Below are 23,632 nucleotides of genomic sequence, written 5' to 3' on the forward strand. Positions count from 1 at the left end.
CTGTGGGTGTCGGTGTCCTAATCTCTTATAAGAACACCAGTCGTATTGGATTAGGACCCACCATAATGACCTCATTTAATAACCGTAATTACCTCTTAAGGCCCTGTTTCCAGATACAGTCACATTCTGAGGTATTGAGAGTTATGACTTCACATACAAATTTGAGGCAGATGCAATTCAGCCTATATGACAAGAAAAAATAAAGAGGTTCTAAGGGTTGGGACAGGAGCAAACAATATGATTGAGAGAAAAATGTGAAAATATGTGTATTTCAGATTTATTCAAATTTTGTAAAAGTTTAGCAAGGTTGCTGTGGGATGTAAGATCAATGAACCAAAGTTAATAATATGTTTCTGCACTAGCAATAGCAATTAGAAACTGTACTATCAAATAAGATACTTTTTACAATAGCAAAAAAAACTGTTAGATACTTAATGTACCTAAGAGAGGATGTGCAAGCTATTATATTTTTTAAAAAAACATGAGTAAACAGAGAAATATATCATGTTCATGGATGATTCATTTGGAAGAGTAAGGGCCCCAAATTTTCAGAACAATTCTGAAAGCGAGGAGTAAGGGGGGAAAACATTGGGATGAGAACAATTGGGCCTGTCCCATTTTAAGATTAATAATAGAGCTATAATAATTAAAATAGTATTGTATCATTGCAAGAGTCTTTTTAGAAATTAGATCAAAGTAATAGAATATACAATCCAGAAGCAGATCCAGTCATGTATGGGGAGAGCTAACAATCATTAGAGAAAGGATTAACCTTTAAATATTGGAATAATAGTCTTTCCAAGTTGGGAGCAAACAAAATTAGATCTCATATTGACCACTGTATACATAAAAGCAAATTTCAGATGGATTAAGTTCGTATTTTTGACAAACAAAAATTCTGAAACATTAGAAACAAATGAGGGACATGAAAGGATTTTTTAGACAGACACAAAGCAACACTCAGAGGAAATTATTGGCCAAGTTTTACTAAATTAAATATCAAAAACTTTTGTAGACTGAAAAAGTGTCAACAGTGTTAAAAGATGTATGAGAGATGGGAGAATATGCTTACAGTATATTAACAGGAAGTGTTAAAGGTCTTGTACTCACATAGCACTCCCATAAATCCATAGAAAAAAGATAATCAGCTCAATAAGAGAAATATGGACAAACATAGTTTGAATGGCCAATAAATATATGTAAAGGAGCTCAACCTCACTTGAGATCAGGGATATGCAGATTAAACTAATGATATGATACTATTTCACACCCATCAGATCGTCAGCTTCCAAAAATCTAACAATACTGGTAATTAGCAAGGACGAGAAGAAGAAGGAACCAGGTGAGAATGTAAATTCGTATATTCACTTTTGGAGAGGAATTTGACAATTTGTAGTAAAGTTGAAAATGCATATCAAAACTCTACTTCTGGGTATGCCTGCTAGACAGACAGTTGCGTGTGTACACCAGGAGTCCTGTACATGTTTCCTACAGCATCGATTGTAATAGCAAGAAAGAATTAGAAACAGTATAAATGTCAGTCAGTTGAGAAATGAATAAAAGAATCTGCAATAGACATATCAAGGACGAACACAGTACTAGAGAGCTAAAATGAATAAATACATTAGAGCTATGTGTATCAATATGGGTAGACCTAGAAAACAAGGTTGAGTGAAACAGCAAGTTGCAGAATAATATAGACTGGCAATTCTTAAAGTGCAAAGACCTTTGAAGTCAAAACTATTTTTATAATAATACTGAGAAGCTATTTGTTTTATTACTCTCATTCTCTCATGAGTGTACAGTGGAGTTTTCCAGAGGCTGCCTTATGAGTGATGATGCCATCACTCTGACAACTAATAGAATATGTGCTTGTTTATTTCTGTGTTTTAAAAATTTATTATTTCTATTTCCATATGCATTAAATATTGATAAATATAACCCACATACACAATGCTTTTTTGGGGTTCATGATAATTTTTAAGAGTATAAAGAGTTACAGTACAGAACTGCTGATATAGACAATTGCTGTGTAGCCATTAAAATGAAAATGAAGAATATTTGGCAGGAAAATATGCCCATGATATATTAAGTGCAACAAGTAAGTTATGAAATAATATGCAGAAAATGCTTTAGTATTTGCAACAATAAAAACAAAAATACTATTACCTGTGCCTAGATAGATAATTAGCCTAAAAAAGATGTTAAATAAAACTTTTAATTGTGTTCATCCCTGGATTATAATTAGTTTTTATTTTTTGTACTTACTAATGTTCCTATAATGTATATATAACTATATAATAAGACAAAGTTGTGCTCATTTAACAAAATTGTATAAATCCTCTAAAAGGCAACTATAATTCAAAGAAAATGAGTTTAATCCAGCAAATACTTATTTAGTACTTATTTCCAGTATCATGATATAATCCTGGCACTAACCACCGAGAGTTAACATCAGACTCCGCCACTTTAAGGGCACAGTCCCCAACAACACTGTGGTCATTTGGGATGCCAGCTGCAAGTTCAAGGGTCACCACACTTCTGACCAACTGGCTACAAATCCAGGAGATTCCCACAACCCCCCTCAAATTCCATGATTTGCTAGACTGACTCATAGAACTCAGTTGAACTATATTTACAATTATAGTTTATAATTATTATAAGGAACACAAATCAAGACCAACCAAATGAAGAGACACCTGGAGCAACTTATAGAAGGGTCCCAAACACAGAGCTTCTGTGCCCTCTCCCCATGGAATCAGGGTATGTCACCCTCCAGCACGTCAGTGTGTTCACCAGCCTGGAAGCTCCACTGAGCTTGGTGTCCAGAGTTTTTATTGAGGGTTTCGTTACATAAGCATGATTGATTGACTCATTGGCCACATGATTGACTCATTGGCCACATGATTGAACTGGGTCTCCAGACGGTCTCCTCTGCTTTCCTCAGAGGTTGGGATAGCCCAAAGCCCCAACCCTCTAATCACATGCTGGTTCTTTCTGGCGATCAGCCCCCATCCTGAGTCATCTCATAACGTAGGTGTGATCCGAGGCTGTAGAGTCACCCTCCCAGGAACAAGGGGCAAAGGCCAAGCGAATTCTTCATCATACAACACCACTATATGTAAGAGACCAAAACAGGCACTGGGAGTGGGAGAGAGATTCCCAGGCTGAATGGAAATACTGATTTTAATAAAATTTAAAAGTCCTTAAAGTCAACAGAAGACAAAGATCAGTGTGTCGATTCATCATCTAGACCAGAAGAAGCTAAATTATTACTAATGTAAATTGCGTAGAGTCAGTAAGGATCTAGTTATCTACTAGTTGTGTGACCTTGGGTGAGTTACTTATCCTCTTTGAGTTTCAGTAAAATATGCATAATGAGGATTTGTTTTTTAGGATTAAATGAGATATTGTATTAGCCCATTGCCAAACACATACAGGGCACTCAATAAAAGGTAGCTGTGAATTTTTGGTCTTAAACTCTAGCTGAGTTTAAGGTAAAACAAATGGAGTTGAATACATAGAAACAGTTAAATTGGAAAAAGAAGTTAATATTTATAAAATAGAGATGATATAAATTAAAGTATATGAAATGTATTCAAAAATTTTTTTTAGTCTGCTCTAACAGAAATACTTATCAGTTTACTATTGTATAAACAGTAAATCTCCCATTTTCTCATCATTCTTCATCCCTGAATGCTTGCCTCTGTGCCGTTGCTACCCTAATGACACTACTGACTGCCTGGTGGCATCTGTTACCTGCAGTGCGACGCTAGCACCGTGAAGAAAATGAAAGCAGGGTTCACAGATGGGCTTCAGGGAGTCTGCTACTCCCTTAACAATACCTCTCTTGCCTTTGGCAGCCCAGGGATTCCTTATTTGCCTCCTAACTCAGCTTTGTAATGAAAAAGATGGTTTACAATGTCACAGAGCATTTTTAGGTACAACTGCACCATGAATGGTTTCTTAAAAGAGCTTCTCAAACTTGAATGTGTATAAAAATCACCAAGAGTTCTTATTAAAAGTACAGATTCTGGTTCAGTAGGCCTGAGATGGGAACTAAGATTCTGTGTTTCTAACAAGCTCCCAGGTGATGCCTGGGCTGCTGGGGAACCACGCTTTGAGTAGCAAGAATCAGATCTGGAAATAGAAGTGGTTTCTAGGGTTTTTCACTGTGTTACTTAGCAGACAAATATTTTCATTTCAAGTTATCTCACCAAATAATTTTTCTTCACAATTAATCAAATTATAATTTTCACTTAGTTATTTTTAGTACTGTATGCACAATACTTTCAAAATTGTTTTAGTATCTGAGCCATGATTCCAATGTTTAAATTTTCCAAAATAGTTTCCCCTCCCTTCCGGCTCTGATAGTTTGATTTTTTTAAAAAAAAAACTGCTGCTGGCCCTGTGGCTGAGTGGTTAAGTTCTCGAACTCCACTTCGGTGGCCCAGGGTTTCACCTGTTCGGATCCTGGGCGCAGACATGGCACCACTCATTAGGCCATGTTGAGGCAGCATCCCACATACCACAACTAGAAAGACCCACAACTAAAATGTACAACTATGTACTGGGAGGATTTGGGGAGAAAAAGTGGAAAAAAAAAGAAAAGAAGATTGGCAACAGTTGTTAGCTCAGGTGCCAATCTTTAAAAAAAAGAAAAGAAAAAACTGATTAATAAGCAATTTAAGTTTGTGTTCTTTACTGAATATTTAAGTTAAAATTAGAAAAAAAAACTGCAGTGGTGACCACAATTATCAATACCCCTGTCCTCCCACTTGATCTGATGTCATTGTTCTTTGAGTCACTATTAAAATACTCTTCATTCCTTCCCAGTGTAATCCTTTGTCTATTTGCTTCCTCTACCACAGAGCCCCTTAAATCTAAGAGGGCTCCAGAGGAGAGGGTATGTGAAGTCAGGTAATCATCTCTGACCTTAATAAGAAAATCCACCTTTTTCTATGGCTTTCATGAAACTATCCTTTTCTAACTGGCTCCACAACTTAAACTCACTGTTTTATCTTAATTTGATTATCTTATATTGTTCCTCCAGTTATTAAATTTACCTGTAATTTTTGGTAGCTCTAATTGAATTTAATATAGCATCTTTATCATTTCTTTTATATTGTACTGTGTGCAAATGTTTTTGTGGTTGAATGAAGCACAGATATAGAATAGAGTAAATATAGCCATGTCTCAGGGTCTTTTAAGTGAAGAATTTTTTTGCATAGGCATTTAAACCTATTACCTATTAATTTAATTTAAACCTATTAATTTAAACCTATTACCTATTACCTATTAATCACTATTATGATACTTTATGTCATAGGAGTTAAATCAAATGCTCTCAGAAACACCACCAGTTTGGAAAGGATCATCAAAGCTATTTCGCAGTCTTAAAGAAAGAGGTAAGTTAACTTTAGCACTTACGCATTTTAATATTGACACTATATTATTTTTACTATTTATATATATATTTATGTATATATACATATATATTTATATATAATGTATATTATGTATAATATTCATATATATTTTATATATGTAAATATATATTTCATATACATATTTTCCTCATACTTAAAATAATTTTACAATTACATGTGCGTGTGTGTGTGTGCACGCTACAGAAAAAACTGAAAGAAAAACACCAAAATATTAATAATGGTTGTTTCTGGATAGTGGAATTAAGCATGGTTTGTGTTTTAGTTTTTATATATGTTAATCATGTCTTCCAAATTTTTTACAACAAAGTGAACTTTTATAGTTTAAAAAAACCAGTATTTTCTTTAACCGTATTGAGAAGTATAGCTTATATTTGCCACAGAAAGCATTTTTCAGAACAACTCCAAATGTCTATTTTTCTTCCTTACATTTTACTTTTGGGAAATTATAGATTTTATTAAATCAAATCAATATGAAAAACTTATTGGATATGTCTTGGCTGCTGAATTTGAGCATGTTTCTCTTAAAAATAACACTCACTGCAAAAGCCACCTGTTTCAACTTACTCTATTATCTATGCCTATGTGTCTAAGTTAACTCGTTAATTTATCCATTTCCCTGCAATCAAATTATATAGCTTTTATTGCAGTTTTCTTTTACAGTGTACTTTTTGTACATATTTATAGCAAAAAATAATTAATGAAATCTCTTTAATCTTAAAAAGGAATTTTTCTTAGAAATATGCTTTTTTGTATCCGCAATTATGAGTATTCAAAATAAAAATATTAAAGAAATTATATAAACAGTGACTTTTTTCATCAATTTTAATCGATACTGGTTTGAAAATGTATTTATTCTAGCATGAAGACAAATTCCTTAAAGGATTAGTTGTAATCCATATATTTTTTGAGTAGAATTAGAAATCCAGATTGCATCCACCTGGTTCTCATGGACTCTTATCTTTTATTGTAGGCTTTTCGTAACTATGGTTTCAATCTGGGCCAAGCTATCTTTAAAGCTCTTAGAAGTTTTTTCCTGGGAGTTCTTTTAAAGATTGCCATTCAAATCTTTGGGTGGGATGATAGGATCAGGAAAATTCAGAGCTCAGAAAAATCAAGTAAGATGGTGAATTTAAAAAATATTTCCTAATACCTCTCCTGGGGAAATACAAACTGGATCAAATATAATCGGAGAAAAATAACTGCATGGAAGAAGGAAATTGTTTTTAGTTGAGGGGAGAGTTAAATCTGGAAGCCCTGGGTGTAGGTGTGTCCTGATCTTGTTATGTATGTGCATATTTATATATTTTTTCAAGGCAGTGATCTCTTCAGTGCTATCCAACAGAATTATCGGCAGTGATTTGAAATGTTCTATTTCTGTGTTGCCTCATATGGTAGCCACTAGCCAGATGTGGCTATTAGGTACCTGAAATGTGGCTACTGTAACTGGGGAACTGAATTTTTAATTGTATTTAATTGTAATTATTTTAAATTTCAATAGCCACATGTGGCCATTGGCTATGCTGTAGGACAGTGCAAATCTATGACATGGTGACTGGATGATCAAGGTAATCCCTGTGCCCAAGAAGTTTTAGAACCATTTGGTCAGGTGAGGTAGAGAGGTACAGAGAGCCTTGCTTTTTTGTAAAGAGATTAAGTGGCAGAGGAACTTTAAAGCTAAATCTTTAGAGCTACTAAAGATTAGTTTACAAGTGAATTTTATCTGCTTAAAATATTACCCAGCAAGAAAATGTTATGTAGTTTTACAAAAAATATTACATTAGCCAACTGTAATGTATCATGATATAGGAAGTAAACAGTGTAATGCTTTTAAGGAATTTCCCTTAATTAAATTTGCAAAAGAAACCTAGTTGGCTTCTTCCTTATCCTCTTTTTCTAAAGATCGCAACATTACTATATGCTTAGCTTTTATTTTTATTTTATTTTTTGATCCTGAGTGGCCTTAAAATAAATTGAAAGGTCAGTCTAATAGTTTTCCATTTTTGTAATGCGAAAGCTTTAAGAATCTACATTTCATGTTCAGTAGTATTTCCTCTTTTCCTTCACCATTTTTACTAAATTATGTCATGAGTTTCAGTTTGTTCTCCTTCCCTGTGGATTACACTACCTCAAAAGCCATTTAGTTCCACAGACAAGTGCCCACCACGATAATCATGATCAGGACTCTCACTTTTAAGTAATCCTTCACTGAGGGAAACCTTGAGTTAATTAAACTTCTTTATACCAACCAACATCTCCTGTGTTCTACCAAGTCAATTAGATCAACAGTCCGACAGGATTGTGGAGACAGAGGGCCCATTTCCCCATACCATTTCCCTTCTTTCCTCCTGCTATGCTTTCCTTCTTTATTTTTTTCTTTCTTTCTTTTTTTGAGGGATCCCTATGGAATCTAGGTATTGTATCTTTATATACATTGACCATTCCAGAATCTTTCTCCCATAACATTCATGGCAATCAACCAGAACTATGTCTATAGGTCACAATATTCGAGTATAAACAAAAGAGGGGAATGCTTTCAGGGCCTCCTGGCTTCTTCTCTTCATGCCTTCTGACAAACTGCCTGACAGTGACTCCTCTTGTCTTTGTTCTGTAACAAAGAGGGCAGCCTCAAAGAACATCAGGTAAAATGGAGTTTTAAAGTTTACAGTCTGATTATTCAAGGATTTGTTATACCCTTTAACCATACATCAGGACTATTTGATATCTGGATGAGTGTTACTAACTTGTTCCTGATTTTAATTTTCTCAAGATCCACTTGGAAAGTCAGTTAAGCCATTAATTGTAATTTTGGGTGTTATAGTCCAAAAGCAAAAATTTGAGTAACAGAATATATATATTTATTTACTCCGAACAAACTCCTTTAAAGTTTGTAATTGTGGGATTACAGGGAACTCAGGATGCAATATACAGAAAGTGTAAGCCATTTAATTAAAAGAAAAACTTATTAGAGTACATTTAATAGAAGCATTAAGTTTGTCAAGAATAATAAATGATAACTTGAAAGCAGAAAAGTGGTAACTATGGAGTTTTGTTTTTTGAATGCAATACAGAAATCAAATTTCTAAGGAAGAATGTCTAAATCTTTTATTTGAATTACTAAGAAGTAATTAAGCACTTTACAGTGTTAACCATTTCCAACCTTTTTATTTTATGTTAGATCCATATATTGAAAACTATTAACAAGTTTAAAATTTGTAGCTATAAGTAAACATTATAATTTTGCTTTTTTATGCCAATATGTCTGGGAACATTAATGGGAATTTTGCATGGGTTTCTACAGAGGTGTGTGAAACAATGTAAAATTAATTTTGTTGCTTCTTTTGCTATCATTTTATAATAATTTATTCTCATTCAAAACAATACTTAGTATCTTCTTTAAAACTAAGTTCTTTATTAATATTATTTATTGCTATTATAAGAGTAATATTTTACTTGATAAATATGAAGAGAAAGTAGTATTTTATATATAGCGTAACATACTGTTTTTCTTCTAGGTGTGATTTCTTACACAGAATATCTTTTTCTTTTATGTATTTTAACAAGTAAGTATATTCATTAAGTCTATATCTGGATGCAGTTTTCATTTTTAATCAGAATCTTGGAAAACAAATCTTTCTTAAGTTCTCTTACTATTGAAAATCACTTTAGGCCTATCCATGCTGTTTTGCAAAATTCATGTCTAAATGCCAGTGTAAAATGCTAAGCATAGCACTATCAGGGGTCAAAAACATAAATATTTTTATAGCTTATGGTATAGTAATAAAATGGTCATAAATTGTAAATTTAATATCATGTTTCAATCCTTGTGGTTTAATCTACATGAGAGCCTAAAGGTCAGGGCATGTAGTGATTTTAAATTTCCTGCTATACTCATTCAAAGCACATTTTCTGCAAGACTATTGTGAAAGAATGAGTCTTCTAACTAGTGAGTCTATCAGAATACCCATCATACATTCTCAAACAGCTTTGTTAACCTCTTCCTCTCATGTGCAGCAGTTCTTATGAAATATATGAAGGGAGGGTTTCAGTTAAATTTCATTGCTTTTAATGGAGGAACTTAGATCCTATAGTTTACTGTGCTCCAGCCACCGGATCTTTCTGTTCCTTGAGTTCCCACCTCAGGAATTTGTACTGTCTGCTCCCTCTGCCTTCAGTGCTTTTCCTCAAGATGCTCATGATAATAAACGTCATTCAGGTTTCCTTTCAAATGTGAAGACTTAGAGAATCATTACTTGACCATCCTCCCTAATGTAGCTCCCTCTCCCATCTCCCTTTTTATCCCTTTCCTTGTTTTATTTTCTTCACAGCACTAAACTGTCTTGCTTGTCTCCTCACACTTGATTGCAAGGTCTATGGAGGCAAAGATTTTATCTTTTTTTGTTAACTTCCATATCAAGAACAGTGGCCGGCACATGTAGCCTCTCAAAAAATAGTTGGCAAATGAATGAAGAAAGGAATGAATGAAGGAATATCACTAGTGGAATTTCCAGTTGTGGGGATTTATAGAGATGTGTGGAAACAAGTACGTCAATAAACCTCTGTCAGGGGCCGGCCCCGTGGTGGCCGAGTGGTTAAGTTCACGCACTCCGCTTTGGCGCCCAGGGTTTCGCTGATTCAGATTCCGGGCGCAGACATGGCACCGCTCATCAGGCCATGCTGAGGTGGCATCCCACATGCCACAACTAGCAGGACCCACAACTAAAATATACAACTATGTACTGGGGAGCTTTGGGGAGAAAAATTTAAAAAAAAGATTAGCAACAGTTGTTCAGGTGCCAATCTTTAAAAAATAAATAAATAAACCTGTCATTAGAAATGAGTCTTAAAATTCCTTGTACTTCTATGATTAGAAAATTCACAGCCACTATGTTATTCTGAATTTAGTAATGAATGACGTTATGTTGGAGTTTTGTTGCAGGAAGTTTGGGGAATGTGTGTGTGTGTTTCAAAAAATTAGCCTCTTTTAGTTTTTCTTGCTTTTTCACTCCTGGACTCCAAATGAAATTAAAACATTGGTGCTGAAGAACGAGTCTTGTGCAGTTAGTAATAGGACTACCTGACGTTGTTCCAGACTGGAAGGCCATTATGACGATTTGAGTCCGTGAGTGGGTGCCAAGGAGTATCTCAGAGACTTATTGAAAGTGATCTTGTTAGCCAGAACAACTTTGGATCTAAATTATAAGTTGTAAGTACCTAAACCAGCAGAGTGATAGGCAAGAAGGAAACAGAACTGGTTAGGAAAGCCACTTGTTGAGATGGCACGAGGTATGGTCTGAGGGTATAGGAAGAAACACATATGGTGGCTTCTGCTTACTATGGAAAGGTTAGGATTTCTGGATACCGTGAGTCTTCCTTTGGCGTTCAGGACCCTTTTAGAAACTTCTAGGGATTTGAATTGGAAAATTATGCATGTTCAGATTAGAACCAAGAAAAATGTGAGAAGAGGGCTGGCAGGAAGTGGGCTATGTAATCTATGTTACCTATGTGTAGTTTTCTCCTCTTTACTTCTTATTAACTTTATTTTCCCTTCCAAACAATGCTTCTAAGGACTTCCTTTCTATGTGTATTTTCAACATCTTTTTAAAGCTTATAACTTGGTTATCAGAGATGGTATAACTTTTTCTTTCTTTCTCCAGTGAATGATAATGAAAGTAAGTTTAGATTCCTAAAATATATGCAAGAAATGAGCTTGCATAAAAGACTGGCTTCCGTTTCCATTATTTTCAGAGACAGCTGTTACCAGTTAAGAAAGCAGGGCTGTGTGCTGCTTTCTTGCTCAGTCCAAGATTTCACAACAGGCAGTGGCAAGTGTAAATGTGGGAGGTCCTTTTTAACCTCTTGCCGGTCATCTCAAAAGAAAAGGTCAAATGTTTTAAAAAGGCATGTACACTGAGCTCCTCTTCGAAGGACAGGTTCAAGGTTTTTTTCTGTGCAAGTTTTCTCCTTTATGCTTTAGAAGTGAAAACAGAAAAGGAATTGAACCTCATTATAAGGTTCATAAAATTACAGCACTTCATAGTGTGTGAAAGTCTTTCTCGGAAAAGCAATTGTTTCTTGTATTTAGAGGGAATTGGGAATTAATTATTCAAGCCTCTTTTTTTATTTCTGTTATTGAAGTCTGTAGAAGTTTAAATCCAAATGTGTAATCTCTCAGGCTTGATGTTTATTTTATAGGACATTTCTGTTATTATTTTCCCCAGAATTTGGACTAGTCTGTTGTATCATATTTTTTTTTTCTTCTGATCTAAGTAGTTGAAAATATTTCAAATGTGATGAGCTGATATTTTCCTTTTAAACAAACTGACAGACTTTGGATAGGAAATAGAAATATTTAGTTTGGGAAGGAAAGTAGTCAAATTTTACTGTCAGTGCTATGCAACAAGTACCACACAAGTACTTTGAAAGTATATTATCAATTCTTTTATTAAGTGTGCTAATATAATGAAGCAGAAATAGGTATACATATATATGGCTTTTATTATATTTAACTAATAGTAACATGTTACTCTTAATTTTTTGGTTAAAGAAAGTATTTCTGTACAAAATATGAATAACGGCTTACAACTAATATGGTTTTGTACTTTAAAAACATTTTTCCATTTCACAAATCCTTTTCTGTTTTTCTGGCAGAGCCACACGCAGGTTTTAGAATAGCTTTCAACATGTTTGACACCGATGGCAATGAGATGGTGGATAAAAAGGAGTTTTTGGTGGTATGTATGTTATATGCTGCATTTTATCAATCATTAAATGTTACTTATATTTTTGTATTATTTGGAATACTGTTTTAGAAGAAAGTGAAAAATGTATGCTTTCACTTGAATTTAATAAAGAAATATATTCTCATGTACTTTGAATAATTTTTACATTATAAAAATGTAAATTATATTCAGTGTATAAAGATGATTCTAGTTGTTTCCACATTTTCTGGAAATTTGAAGTGTGTTAAGTATTTTCCATTGGGTGGGTAGCAGGTAATCCTGAGGCATTAGATATGCCCATTTAATACTCAGTCCCGTAATATCAGCCACCCAGTCACAACTTTTTGCCACAGGAGCTTCCCTTCCTTCTCATTATAGGATTTATGATTTTCCTTTTTCCTTTCCTCTCCCACTCATTACCACCTTGTGTTGTCCCCCTAGTCTTGTCCCCATTTTCCATTTCCCTTCTCCTGTCTTTGACCAAGGGCTGATCTAAAGTGGGAGGAGTACGATTGTTCTTAGGTATTTGTCCTTTGATCGTGCTCACCTGATTGGTCCAGTGTGGGTGCTGGTCTGGCAACATCGTCAGCTGCTCACTCATCTTACCCCTGCCCCCCTTCCAGAATTTTTATTTCTTTTTACTCATGTATCCTGCTTCTACTTTTGCAGCAAAATGCCTGTTCTGTTTTTTTTCCGATGTGGAGATTAACATTAATTTATTCCTTACAGAAACAAGGTCTACTCTTAGCATTTATATTCAATTCTATATTTACTTATGCTCTCCTAGTAAAAATAAAAGGGAAAGATGGCCTATAAATAGCCATTTGACTTTCTATTTTTCTCTTGTAACAAGCCATTAAAACTCCCTTAGATGTACAGCATAGAGAATGCAGTCAATAATAACTTTGTATGGTGACAGATAGTGACTAGACTTGTGATGATCATTGGTAATGTATATAAATGTTGAATCACTATGCTGTACACCTGAAACTAATTTGATATTGTATGTCAACTATACTTCAATAAAAAGAAAATCCCTCAGAAAACCTGTTAAACAGCTTAGTATTTTCTTCGGAGGTTGGAACACGGAAGAAAAACTATGAAATCATTCTTTTCTGTGGTAGAAGAGAGAAGGCATAAAAATCCTCATCAAAAGCTAATTAGTAGCCATTCAAAAGGAAGCAAGCAGCCTTTTACTGGGATCTATCAAAAGGCTTAATCTGACAGCCGTGTAGCCCTTACCCAGGTACAGTCCCTGAGCCAAGCCATGGGAGCTGGGACCATGAAGGGTCCCTCATTTTAGTGCTTTTCAGGATAATGGGGAGGTGAGAGTTTTCAGTTTCATTGCAACACATAGAGAAATGTTCCCAACATCCTAAAATGGACAGATTTCGTTTAATATAGTTTTGTTATGACAGTGTACAACTGTATTTTAGGACTTTGAGGATGGACCTAGTAATCTAAATAATTTTCAATAAACTGTCTATTGGAACTCAGTCTGTTAATAGCTGCTTTTTTATAGATGTCTTTTAGAATATTGTCTGTGGAGATGGAAAGTAAAAATATTCGTGTAGAACTTCTATTTGTTACCACTCTATGCTCTTATTAAAGCTGCCCTTGGTTTCAAACTTTGGTTTACTCTTAGCAGTGGCCATACTGCTGCCTCACATGGGATGTTTTTTGTTTGTTTGTAAACAGAAAGAGTTCCTGAAAGCAGGAGGTGGAGTTGGGCTAAGTTATTTGTGGGGGTCTAAAATCTGTGATTCTCCTGCCTGTTTATAAAGTGATTATTAACCTTTCCTTTTTTAAAAACTCTTTTCAGTAAGAAAAAATGTGCAAAGAAATTGATGGTAATAAAATCATTTGTATTTTTATTGTATTTTTAGTTGTTACTACATATCTTAGGAGGTAATACATTTTATTTGACTTTCAACTATTGCCATACAAAATGAAATGAAGGGTTGAGACTGCTGTTCAAATTACGTAGATGAGAACAATGACCTCCTCAGAAAACTGAGATAGAGGTAGGATTAGGCTTCCGTTTGTAAAATAGGATTTTAAAGAGGAAAAATACCATTTATACTTATAGCTAACATATGTTAAGTCATTATGTGACAGGCAACGTGCTAAGTAATTACTTGTAATATTTCCTCTGCACAGCATTCTTTTAAGACCTGTCAATTATATTTCAATAAAGGTGGAGAAAAAAAGTATTCCTGTAAGGTAAGGAATTATCTCCTTATTGCTGATATGGAAAACAAGCTTTAAATAATTAGAGTAGCTTGCTCAAGGCGTTACACATGCAGGGCCCATGCTCCCACCACAGTGCTCAGTTACCTGAAAGAGACCTTAGAGGTCTTCTAGCCCGTCTTCATTTCATAGATGAGCAAATTGGAGCCCGGCGGGGCGTGAGTGACCTGTCCACCATCGTAAAATTAGTGTGACAGAAGACGGGCTCAAACCCAGAGTCCCTGGTTCTATTCCAATGTTCTTTATACCCCAGAAGGCTTCATCTCTTTTTGTGTGTGCACCACAGACCCCATGTCTTTGAGTCTTAGAGATAAAGTAAAACTATGATTTTGTACATTTAACTTCACTATGGGTTGCCAGTATCAAAGGATGTATTTTCTTTTTCTCAGGAGAAAAATGGTGTCAGAAAATATATCTATATTTTCTTAATATAAGTAGTCTTAATGTTCTCGATGGATGAAGCTGTTTTCTTGTTGGATATTTGATTCTTGATTGATTTCCTTTTCAGCTTCAAGAGATATTCAGGAAAAAAAATGAAAAGAGAGAAACTAAAGGAGATGAAGAAAAGCGTGCAATGCTGGTAAGAATAATGATAGTAGTTTCAGGTGGGTTTTCTAGGTAAGAATTGTTTTATTCATGTTGAGAAACAGTACTTAAAGTCTGTAACTTTGGAGCTATCTCTTTCTTAAAAACTTTCTAAAGTCGTTATGCACAAAAATTGCTTCAGTATTTATATGCATCAATATCAATATTTATATCAAATATTGATATTAAACATCTGTATCCATAATCACATTCATTAAATCATTTTCATCCATATTCTTGTTGTTTGTGAGATTTGAAGGGTATTTTATATAATAGATTAATACAGATCATTATGCATGTAAAAATTTAAAGGTGAATTGCAAAGATTTAAGTATACACGTGAATGAATTTAGTGATACTATAACAAAATGAATGTTGAAGCAAAAACAAGAAATTATGTTTTTTGCTTTCTCAGAAATATACGCCATAGATTCTTCCTCTGGGATGAGTAAGTTTTCATCTAATTCTGAAGGTAGAGATAAGCAACGTTTCCTTCCATTTTCCTACCAGTTTTCATTTTGCTTGTCCCAAGTGTTTCAGCCTGACCACATTCCAGGTTCACATAATAAAAATAACAATTACTGAAGCCTTACTATCAGCACTATGCTAGGTGCTTTGCATGTGTTTTCTCATTTAATCTACCTGACAGTTCTCTTATTATCTCTAATTATAGATGAAGGAAACAGAGTTGGAAAGGTTAGCTGGATAGTTGGAAAGGTTAAGTATCTTATCCAAAATTACATAACTGTTAAATGGCAAAGTCAAGATTTGAATCTAGGGCTGGCCAGCTCCAAAATCTGCACTTTCACCCGTGATAGCATGTTTCTTCATCTGGTACTTAGATAGCAGAAACGCGGTGAATTTTGTTGGCACTTAAATGATAATTGTTTCATTTATAAATTGGTGACCCCATGCAGTAGTTTAATTGGTCTATTTGGAATTCAAATAATTAACTGGGAGTTGCACCAGTTTTTATTATTCTCATTGTTATAAGGATGTGTATTTTTTAAAACACGAATTATCCGTAGCAAGTGGGTGCCATATTCAACCCCAATAGATCTATTAAGTGTGTATTTATATTTATATTAATAAAAGTAGATTATCTGGATTATGAAATAAATATTATTTCATGGGATATTTATGATATAGTTATCATCAGTATTTGTAGAACCACCTCCAAATATGTTAATTGACAAGGCTTATGGAAGAAACTCTTAAAAATTCAAACAGCTGATTATAGTGTTAGCCAAGTATTAAAAGGGACGTTGAGAGTTCTCTAGTTTAGAGGGCTGGCCCAGTGGCATAGTGGTTAAGTGTGCACGCTCCACTTCGGCGTCCTGGGGTTCTCAGGTTCAGATCCTGGGTGAGGATCTACACACTGCTCATCAAGCCATGCTGTGGCAGCATCCCCACATTTAAAATAGAGGAGGTTTGACACAGATTTTAGTTCAGGCCCAATCTTCCTCACCAAACAAACAAACAAACAAAAAGAGTTCTTGGGGCCCGCTAGGTGGCACAGCGGTTAAGTTCACACCTTCTGCTTCAGCGGCCCAGGGTTCGCCAGTTCTGATCCCAGGTGTGGACCTACGCACTGCTTGGCAAGCCACGCTGTGGCAGGCATCCCACATATGAAGTAGAGGAAGATGGGCACGGATGTTAGCTCAGGGCCAGTCTTCCTCAGCAAAAAGAGGAGTATTGGCGGTAGATGTTAGCTCAGAGCTAATCTTCCTCCAAAAAAAAAAAAGTTAAAAAAAAAGAGTTCTGTAATTCAGGTCTCATGGTTTTCAGATTGTGATCAATAAATCCTATATGAATTAGCCCCATAAATGCAGTTTCTTAGAGTATTAACAAATAACACTAGAGAATTAAATACCATCATAAATTTTGTTTTCTGTAGATAATATAATATATTGAAAGAAAAAACAATTATTTTACTTTTGATAGATTAACTATAATTGACTGGATAGGTAAGTTGTTAATAAAATATTTTTTAGGAGGTTGAATTATGTTAATGAATCTTTTGATATAGCTCAGTGATAAAGTAGATAGTATTTCAGCGGATAGAAATTTAACTGTTTTATGTATTTGTTCATTTGTACTACTTCCAGAAAGGACTTATGGATCTTCCGGTAAAAATACAATACTATTCTAAGTATTAACATTTACTAAAATACGTAAGTCAAATAACAAAGGGAGAAAGGAAAGGGAGAAATAATAGCAGACAACCCACATTGGGAAAAGCTACAGTGTCAGCACAAACTTGGCTCTGAGCTTCATTGCAGCCCAGGTAAAGTAAATTAATACTGATTTAATTTAAATAAGTTCATAATAGTGATATAATAAAACTTCATTAACTTAGATTGATTAGAGAAAGTCTATCTGAATTATGAAATCTAAGTTATATCAGCATACCCTAAATTATTTTATATGCATATAGGTTAGTGAAGCATTCTCAGGCAAATATATGGGGAAGGAGACTTCTTTTAAAGAACAGATAAAAATAACTTACAACTGGGGCCGGCCCAGTAGCCGAGTGGTTGGGTTCACACACTCTACTTCGGCGGCCCAGGGTTTCGCCGGTTCGGATCCTGGGCGTGGACATGGCACTGCTCATCAAGCCATGCTGAGGCAGCATCTCACATGCCACAACTAGAAGGACCCACAACTAAAAATATACAACTATGTACCAGGGGGCTTTGGGGAGAAAAAGGAAAAGTAAAATGTTAAAAAAATAAGTAACTTACAGCTAATACATAGCTTGTTTATATGTAAAGGAATGCTTACTAAAGTCCTTGTTCTCCATTACCTCAGAGGTATTTATCTTACATAGTTTAATTAGTGCTTCTGAAATCCTATTTATATAATTTAGCTATCAGAACTATTCCTTACAACAATTCAGAAATAATCTTTAGTACAACCTTTGAACTAAACAGCACTCTACAACAACGCAGCCCTCTACAAATATTTGTTACCATGTTTAATGATAATGATAACTAATGGGAACTTAATAGTCGTCACATTTTAAATAACACAGATCTGAACTTATGGATTTTTGAGTTTTGAGGCAATTGAAATTTAGCTTATAGTGAAAATATGTGGATTACATTAGAAAGACAGTATAACACAGACTCAGGAGCCGGATTTGCAGGGTTTGAATATTAGCTCTGACATTCATTACCTACGTGTCCTTGAACAAAGTCCTTAACCTCTCTGTGCCTCAGTTTCTTCATTTGTACAATGGGAATAATAGGAGTGATGACCACATGTGATTGTTATGGGGGTTAAATGAGCTAAAACATGTAGCCACTTAACAGTATGTGACATATAATAAACACTCAAAAAAGTTAGCTAATTGTAAAACTTAAAGTTCTGTTTTCATTAGTGGAACCACGCAGCTGCTTTGAACTGAATATTTACATACCCAAATCAAAACTAAATTTAAAAATACTTACATACCAAAATAAAACCAAGTATGCTTCAGAAGGGAAGAGAGAAACAAACATAACATTTCATGGGACATTTATTATGTGCTAAGCTCTGTGCTATATCCATTATAAATGTTACTCCCATTTAGTCCTCATGACATTTCTCCCAGGTAAGTATCATAACTGTCTTACAGATGAGAAAACCATCTCAGAGAGGTTCGTTAACTTGCCTAAGGTCACAGCACTATTAAGAGTAGAACAGGATTCCACTGTAGGTCTCTCATGCCATTTCCACCGCCATGCCACTACATCTGGATTTTTCCCGTCATATGTAGAATTCCTGAAGTGTGTCTGAATAAAACCTCATACTTTGAGGAACATGTTCTACTCAAAGCAATAGTTCTATCAGAAGGTGGCAATGAAAATAGTTGAAATGAGCACAAATTCATTTAGTGTTTAATTATATGAGATTTTAAAAACTTTGCTACTCATCTTTAACATTTATCCCACTTGTATTATGTGTGTGCTCTATATAGAATATAGCATAATGATTTGCCCTTCCTAATTGATTATTTTGTCGTCTTTTTCTTTTTTTCTTTTGCTATACTTGGGTTCATTCTGAAATGTGACACTTCATTTGGCCCTTTGTGCTCTATGTCAGCGTGTTCAACTTTATGGATACCATTCTCCTACTAATAGTGTATGTACAATACTTTAAATGTTCTTTATGTAAATAGCCCTCACCTGTTATACTTGATAATGTTATTTCTTTAAATAAGGCTATATCTGCTATTGAGAATGTTTAGGAATTAATGAATATAATAAGGTGCAACCAAGCCAAAATTTTTTATTTCCTTCCTAGATTTATGAGAAGACTAAAATTTACAGACCAATTGTATATCTTTAACTTTAGATTAAAATAAGGGAAAGGTGAGTGAACAACAAACAAAAACTCTGGTAGCATAATTGAAATTTTACATTTTTCGTTGGTATTTGAAGAGTTAAATACAAATTATGGAGCAGATTCTTAGGTTGTGCTCCTACAAAACACAGGTATTTTAAGAAGTAGATCTATCCATCTTATATACAGTTTTTTCTCACTGGGTAGACCCTCATTGGATATATAGTCTTTTCTGTAATGGATAGACTTTTCAGTATTTCTCCCAAATTTATTCTAAAACCTTTGATGCCTGCCTACTGCCTATGGTCTATACAAAAAGTCTAGTATAAGATGACACTTGATATGTTTAGTGTATCAATGTATCATTTTATTTCTCAAAGAAGATTATAACTTTCATACTCTTCTTTTTCTGGAAAAAGTTGGGAGTTCCTGCAAATGATCTTCCAAATGTACGCTTTCTTCTTCTTTCTCTTCTCCTGGAAGGTCAGAGCTTGTTGGTTAGCCCAGCTGCTAAACAACTGAGAGCAGGCTCTGGCCCCTTTTGAATGTAAACATGCACAGTTCATTTAATTTCCCCAAGGATCCTTAAGTCACTTAGAAGGATCCCTCAAGTTATGCAGATTCCACCTGAGAGAAGCCCTTGAATTCGGGGTGACTGACTCAGTATTAGCCTGCTGGAAGTGTTCCAGTTAGTGTACCACGCTAAAAGTAGGTGTGCTACCTCCTCTGTGGAGAGTTCATCCAAATTCCAAACCACGGAAACTCACTGTGTTCTAGATTTGAACGTACACCGGGGCTGTTTCAGCATAAAATAAACCTAAGATATCTTGCTTAAATCACAAGGAATGGGCCTCGAATGGGCTGGAGAACAAGCCAAGTCCATGGGACTTTTATGACTGACTAATTGTTTTGATCCCTAACAAGATACTTTAAATTTTTTCTACAAAATTCACTACTGTTTTCCATTAAATAAAGTCAACCATTTTCTTAAACCTTTTAAAAGATTCATCTGTTAATCATTTCAAAACTTTGAAAGAATGCGTATGATGAAAATCTCACAGATTTTAATGTAATATGCCCTGTGAAACTTAATAATAGTTATGACTTTATTATTTATTTTTCTAATCTGTTATTGCATGAGCCATTTCTCCAACCATGGCACTTTATATTTTTCCTTTAAACTCATATGTAATTTTCATATAGATGACTGTGTTTTTTAAAAAAATACATTTCAGAGTAATATTGTTAAAAAGAAATGGGTACTAATATAGTTCTAGTTTAAGCCATGTATACAAATTACAGTCACTCGAGTAGACATTAAGAGAATAATATTGAGAAGCAGATTTGAATTGCATTATTTCACTCATATTATGCTTGCTTATTTAATAGGAAAGTAAATTTATGATTTTACATTTTATTGTGGTAATATATACTTTTATTTCTATTATTTATTTTACTGAAGGCATCTTTTCTTACATCTAAGAATATAAAATACATATTTTAAAGTAATGTAACTTGATGTCATTTTTATCCACAGTCTTAAATTGGCTTCATGATTTTTCTATTTCCTTAGGAGTTTAGTTGGTTATATAAACTGACTTTTTTTTTCCTATAATAGAAAAATTTTTGTTCAGAAAGGAATGATTATTTTTAAAAAAAATGCAAGCAAACAAGAAAAATTCATTTAAAATTAGAAAAAAATCAGATAACCTAAAAATTTATATGAAATATCCTTGATTTGTGTATTGCACAAATATAGTAGTATAATGTTATAAGTTAACTGGCAGTTATCTGTTAGTTTCCAGAATTGTAGATCAACTGGAGTGATAAAGTATCTGATTTGAGTACAGTTCATGTAGCTGAACTTAACCTAGGATTCTACCTTAAGGAAGAAGTTCCTTCAGGAAAGACGGGGCCCCTCTTGACTGTTACTAGGAAGAGAGATTCTGTGGCCCCCCTAGTAGCCTGTTCCAAAATTTAATCATTCCTACAGTAGACTTTGCGTCTGTTCTGAGGAAGTATTTTTTGCTGCAGTGTAAGGTTGAGCGTACTCCTTTGTATCCATGAAGATAGTTACTTTATAACCTTTTCTGTTCCAAACCACCCTGATTGTTTTCATATTTCTTATATACTCAACACTTGATTATCTTACCACAATAATGGAAAGAAATATAAAACATTTGAAAGAATAAATAATGCAAAAGTCAAGTATATTTGACTTTGACATGCCTTGTATGACTTTTTTAAAGTTTTTAAAAGGTTATCTTAATTACCCTAATTCCATTGTAGCCAGAAAGTGTACCAGTTTTTATACAATTTTTGACATGTGCTGAGACTTGTTTTATGGGCTAAAACAATGTCAGTATTCGTAAATGATCTGTATTTGAAAAGAATGTGTATTCTCCAATTTGGGGTACAGGGTTGCTGTGTATATATATATGTATGTATGTGTGTGTTTATCATATATATGTGTGGGTCACATATACATACATATATATGACCAAACATGTTAATTATGTGTTTTAAATCTCTGTCAGTAATGTTGCTGTCTGCTTGATCTCTCAATTAATATGTTAAATTACACATTATGATGATTATTAATTTCTACTTGTAATTCTGCTGTTTTTTATTTTATATATTTTGAAGTATTGTTATTGCCTGTATGGGAATATAGATTACTTACATTTTCTTAGTGAAATAAATCTTCTGTTATTATACTATCCCTAGAGCTCTAGTTATGTTTTTTCCTTAAAATCTATTTTAGTTGTCAGAATAAATATACCACCTTTATTTATTTACTTATATATATATTTTTTTGGTGAGGAATATTGGCCCTGAGTTAACATCTCTTGCCAACCTTCCTCTTTTTACTTGAGGAAAATTGTCCCTGAGCTAACATTCATGCCAGTCTTCCTCCATTTTCTATGTGGGATGCAGCCACAGCATGGCTTGACAAGTGTGTATAGATTGCCCACAGGATCCAAACCTGTGAACCCCAGGCCACCAAAGCAGAGCACGTGAACTCAACCACTACGCCACCGAGCTGGCCCCCCATACCACCTTTATTTTTATTAATATTTTGTATTACTTTCTTTTTTATTTTCTACTTTTTCCTCTAGTGATGATGAAGCTTCCCTGATTTTCTAAATATATTTTAGTTCAGAAATTTACTACAAATAAAATGTGTGTATAAAATGAAATAAATAATAATAAAAGTTCAACCACCACACAGATCAAGAAATACAACGTTGCCATGCCCCTGGAAGCCCCTTCATATGTCTCTCCGATCATAATCCCCGCCTTCTCCTCCAAAAGATATCCACAATCATAACTCTTGTGTAAATCACTTCTTTGCTTTGCCTTGTGGTTTTACCACCTGTCTATGCATCCTAAACAATATAGTTTTACCCATTTTTGTACTTTGTGTAAATGGGATCATATTATATTGTTGTATCTAGTCCTAGTTCATTCACTTTTATTGCTATAAGCAACAGTTCTCAAACATTTCCATCTCAGGACCGCTTTACATTATTGAAGACCCCAAAGAGCTTTTGTTTATGTTGGTTTTATCTATGTATATTTATTATATTAGAAATTAAAACTGAGAAATTTAAAAGTATTTATTAATCCATTTAAAAATAATGTTAAACAAGTTTTTATGAAAAATAACTTTAAAAATGTAGCGAGGAGTGTGGTATTTTACATTCTTTGCAAACCTCTTTAATATCTCACCTAATGGTTTCTCATAGGTGCTTCTGCATTCAGTCTGTTGCAATATGTTATTTTGGCAACAAATACTATCGTTTGTTTCCCTTGAAATGGCAGGCTCACTTGGTTCATTTTCAAAAAAATGTCTGCCAAATAGCAAAGTCTAAATACCCATAGTTTGTCTGTCAGTTGTTCTTTCAAGTAACAATGATGCTTCATGAAAACGGTGGCTAATTCACCTTGTGGCACAAAGCATCACACAAATGTTTTTTCTCAAGACACTCATAGAACTTCAGTAGGCAGGAGAAGTGCTGTGTGCATGCTTCCAGTTCCATCACACCAGATATTAAAAGGATGTGTGCTCAAAGGTCCATTTAACACAGTTGTAAGTTTTATTCTTCGGCAAGTACATTCTTAAGTGAATCTTTTTTTTTTTAAGGTGGGTATGTGGAATGACTTCTGAATGTAATGAGTTCTCAAGAATGTAATGACTTTGGTCTTTGGTGCCACTGCTGTCCTTGTACTAAGGCTCCAGCAATTTTACCCACCATTGCTTTTGCATCGGTACAAATGTCAACACATTACCAAAGACAA

General features: G+C 34.3%; 1 protein-coding gene across 5 annotated transcripts in view; it reads left to right on the forward strand.

The window, feature by feature from the left end:
• Positions 1-23,632, forward strand: part of MICU3 (mitochondrial calcium uptake family member 3) — a 99,639-nt gene that overhangs the window by 44,752 nt on the left and 31,255 nt on the right. For 3 of the 5 annotated variants that reach the window (XR_011433131.1, XM_023630741.2, XM_070252777.1), the window contains exons 4-7: positions 5,330-5,408; positions 8,963-9,010; positions 12,099-12,181; positions 14,928-14,999. Coding sequence is in view for 3 of the 5 variants with exons in the window: in XM_023630741.2 (XP_023486509.1) it covers positions 5,330-5,408; positions 8,963-9,010; positions 12,099-12,181; positions 14,928-14,999 (282 nt within the window). In the remaining 2 variants the exon portion in view is untranslated. Of the gene's footprint in view, positions 1-5,329; positions 5,409-8,962; positions 9,011-12,098; positions 12,182-14,927; positions 15,000-19,090; positions 19,130-23,632 lie in introns of all 5 variants that reach the window. The other 2 variants (XR_002804436.2, XM_001488647.7) reach the window with 1 other exon arrangement.

Source organism: Equus caballus, chromosome 27 (genome assembly GCF_041296265.1).
Source record: "Equus caballus isolate H_3958 breed thoroughbred chromosome 27, TB-T2T, whole genome shotgun sequence".
NCBI lineage: Eukaryota > Metazoa > Chordata > Mammalia > Perissodactyla > Equidae > Equus > Equus caballus.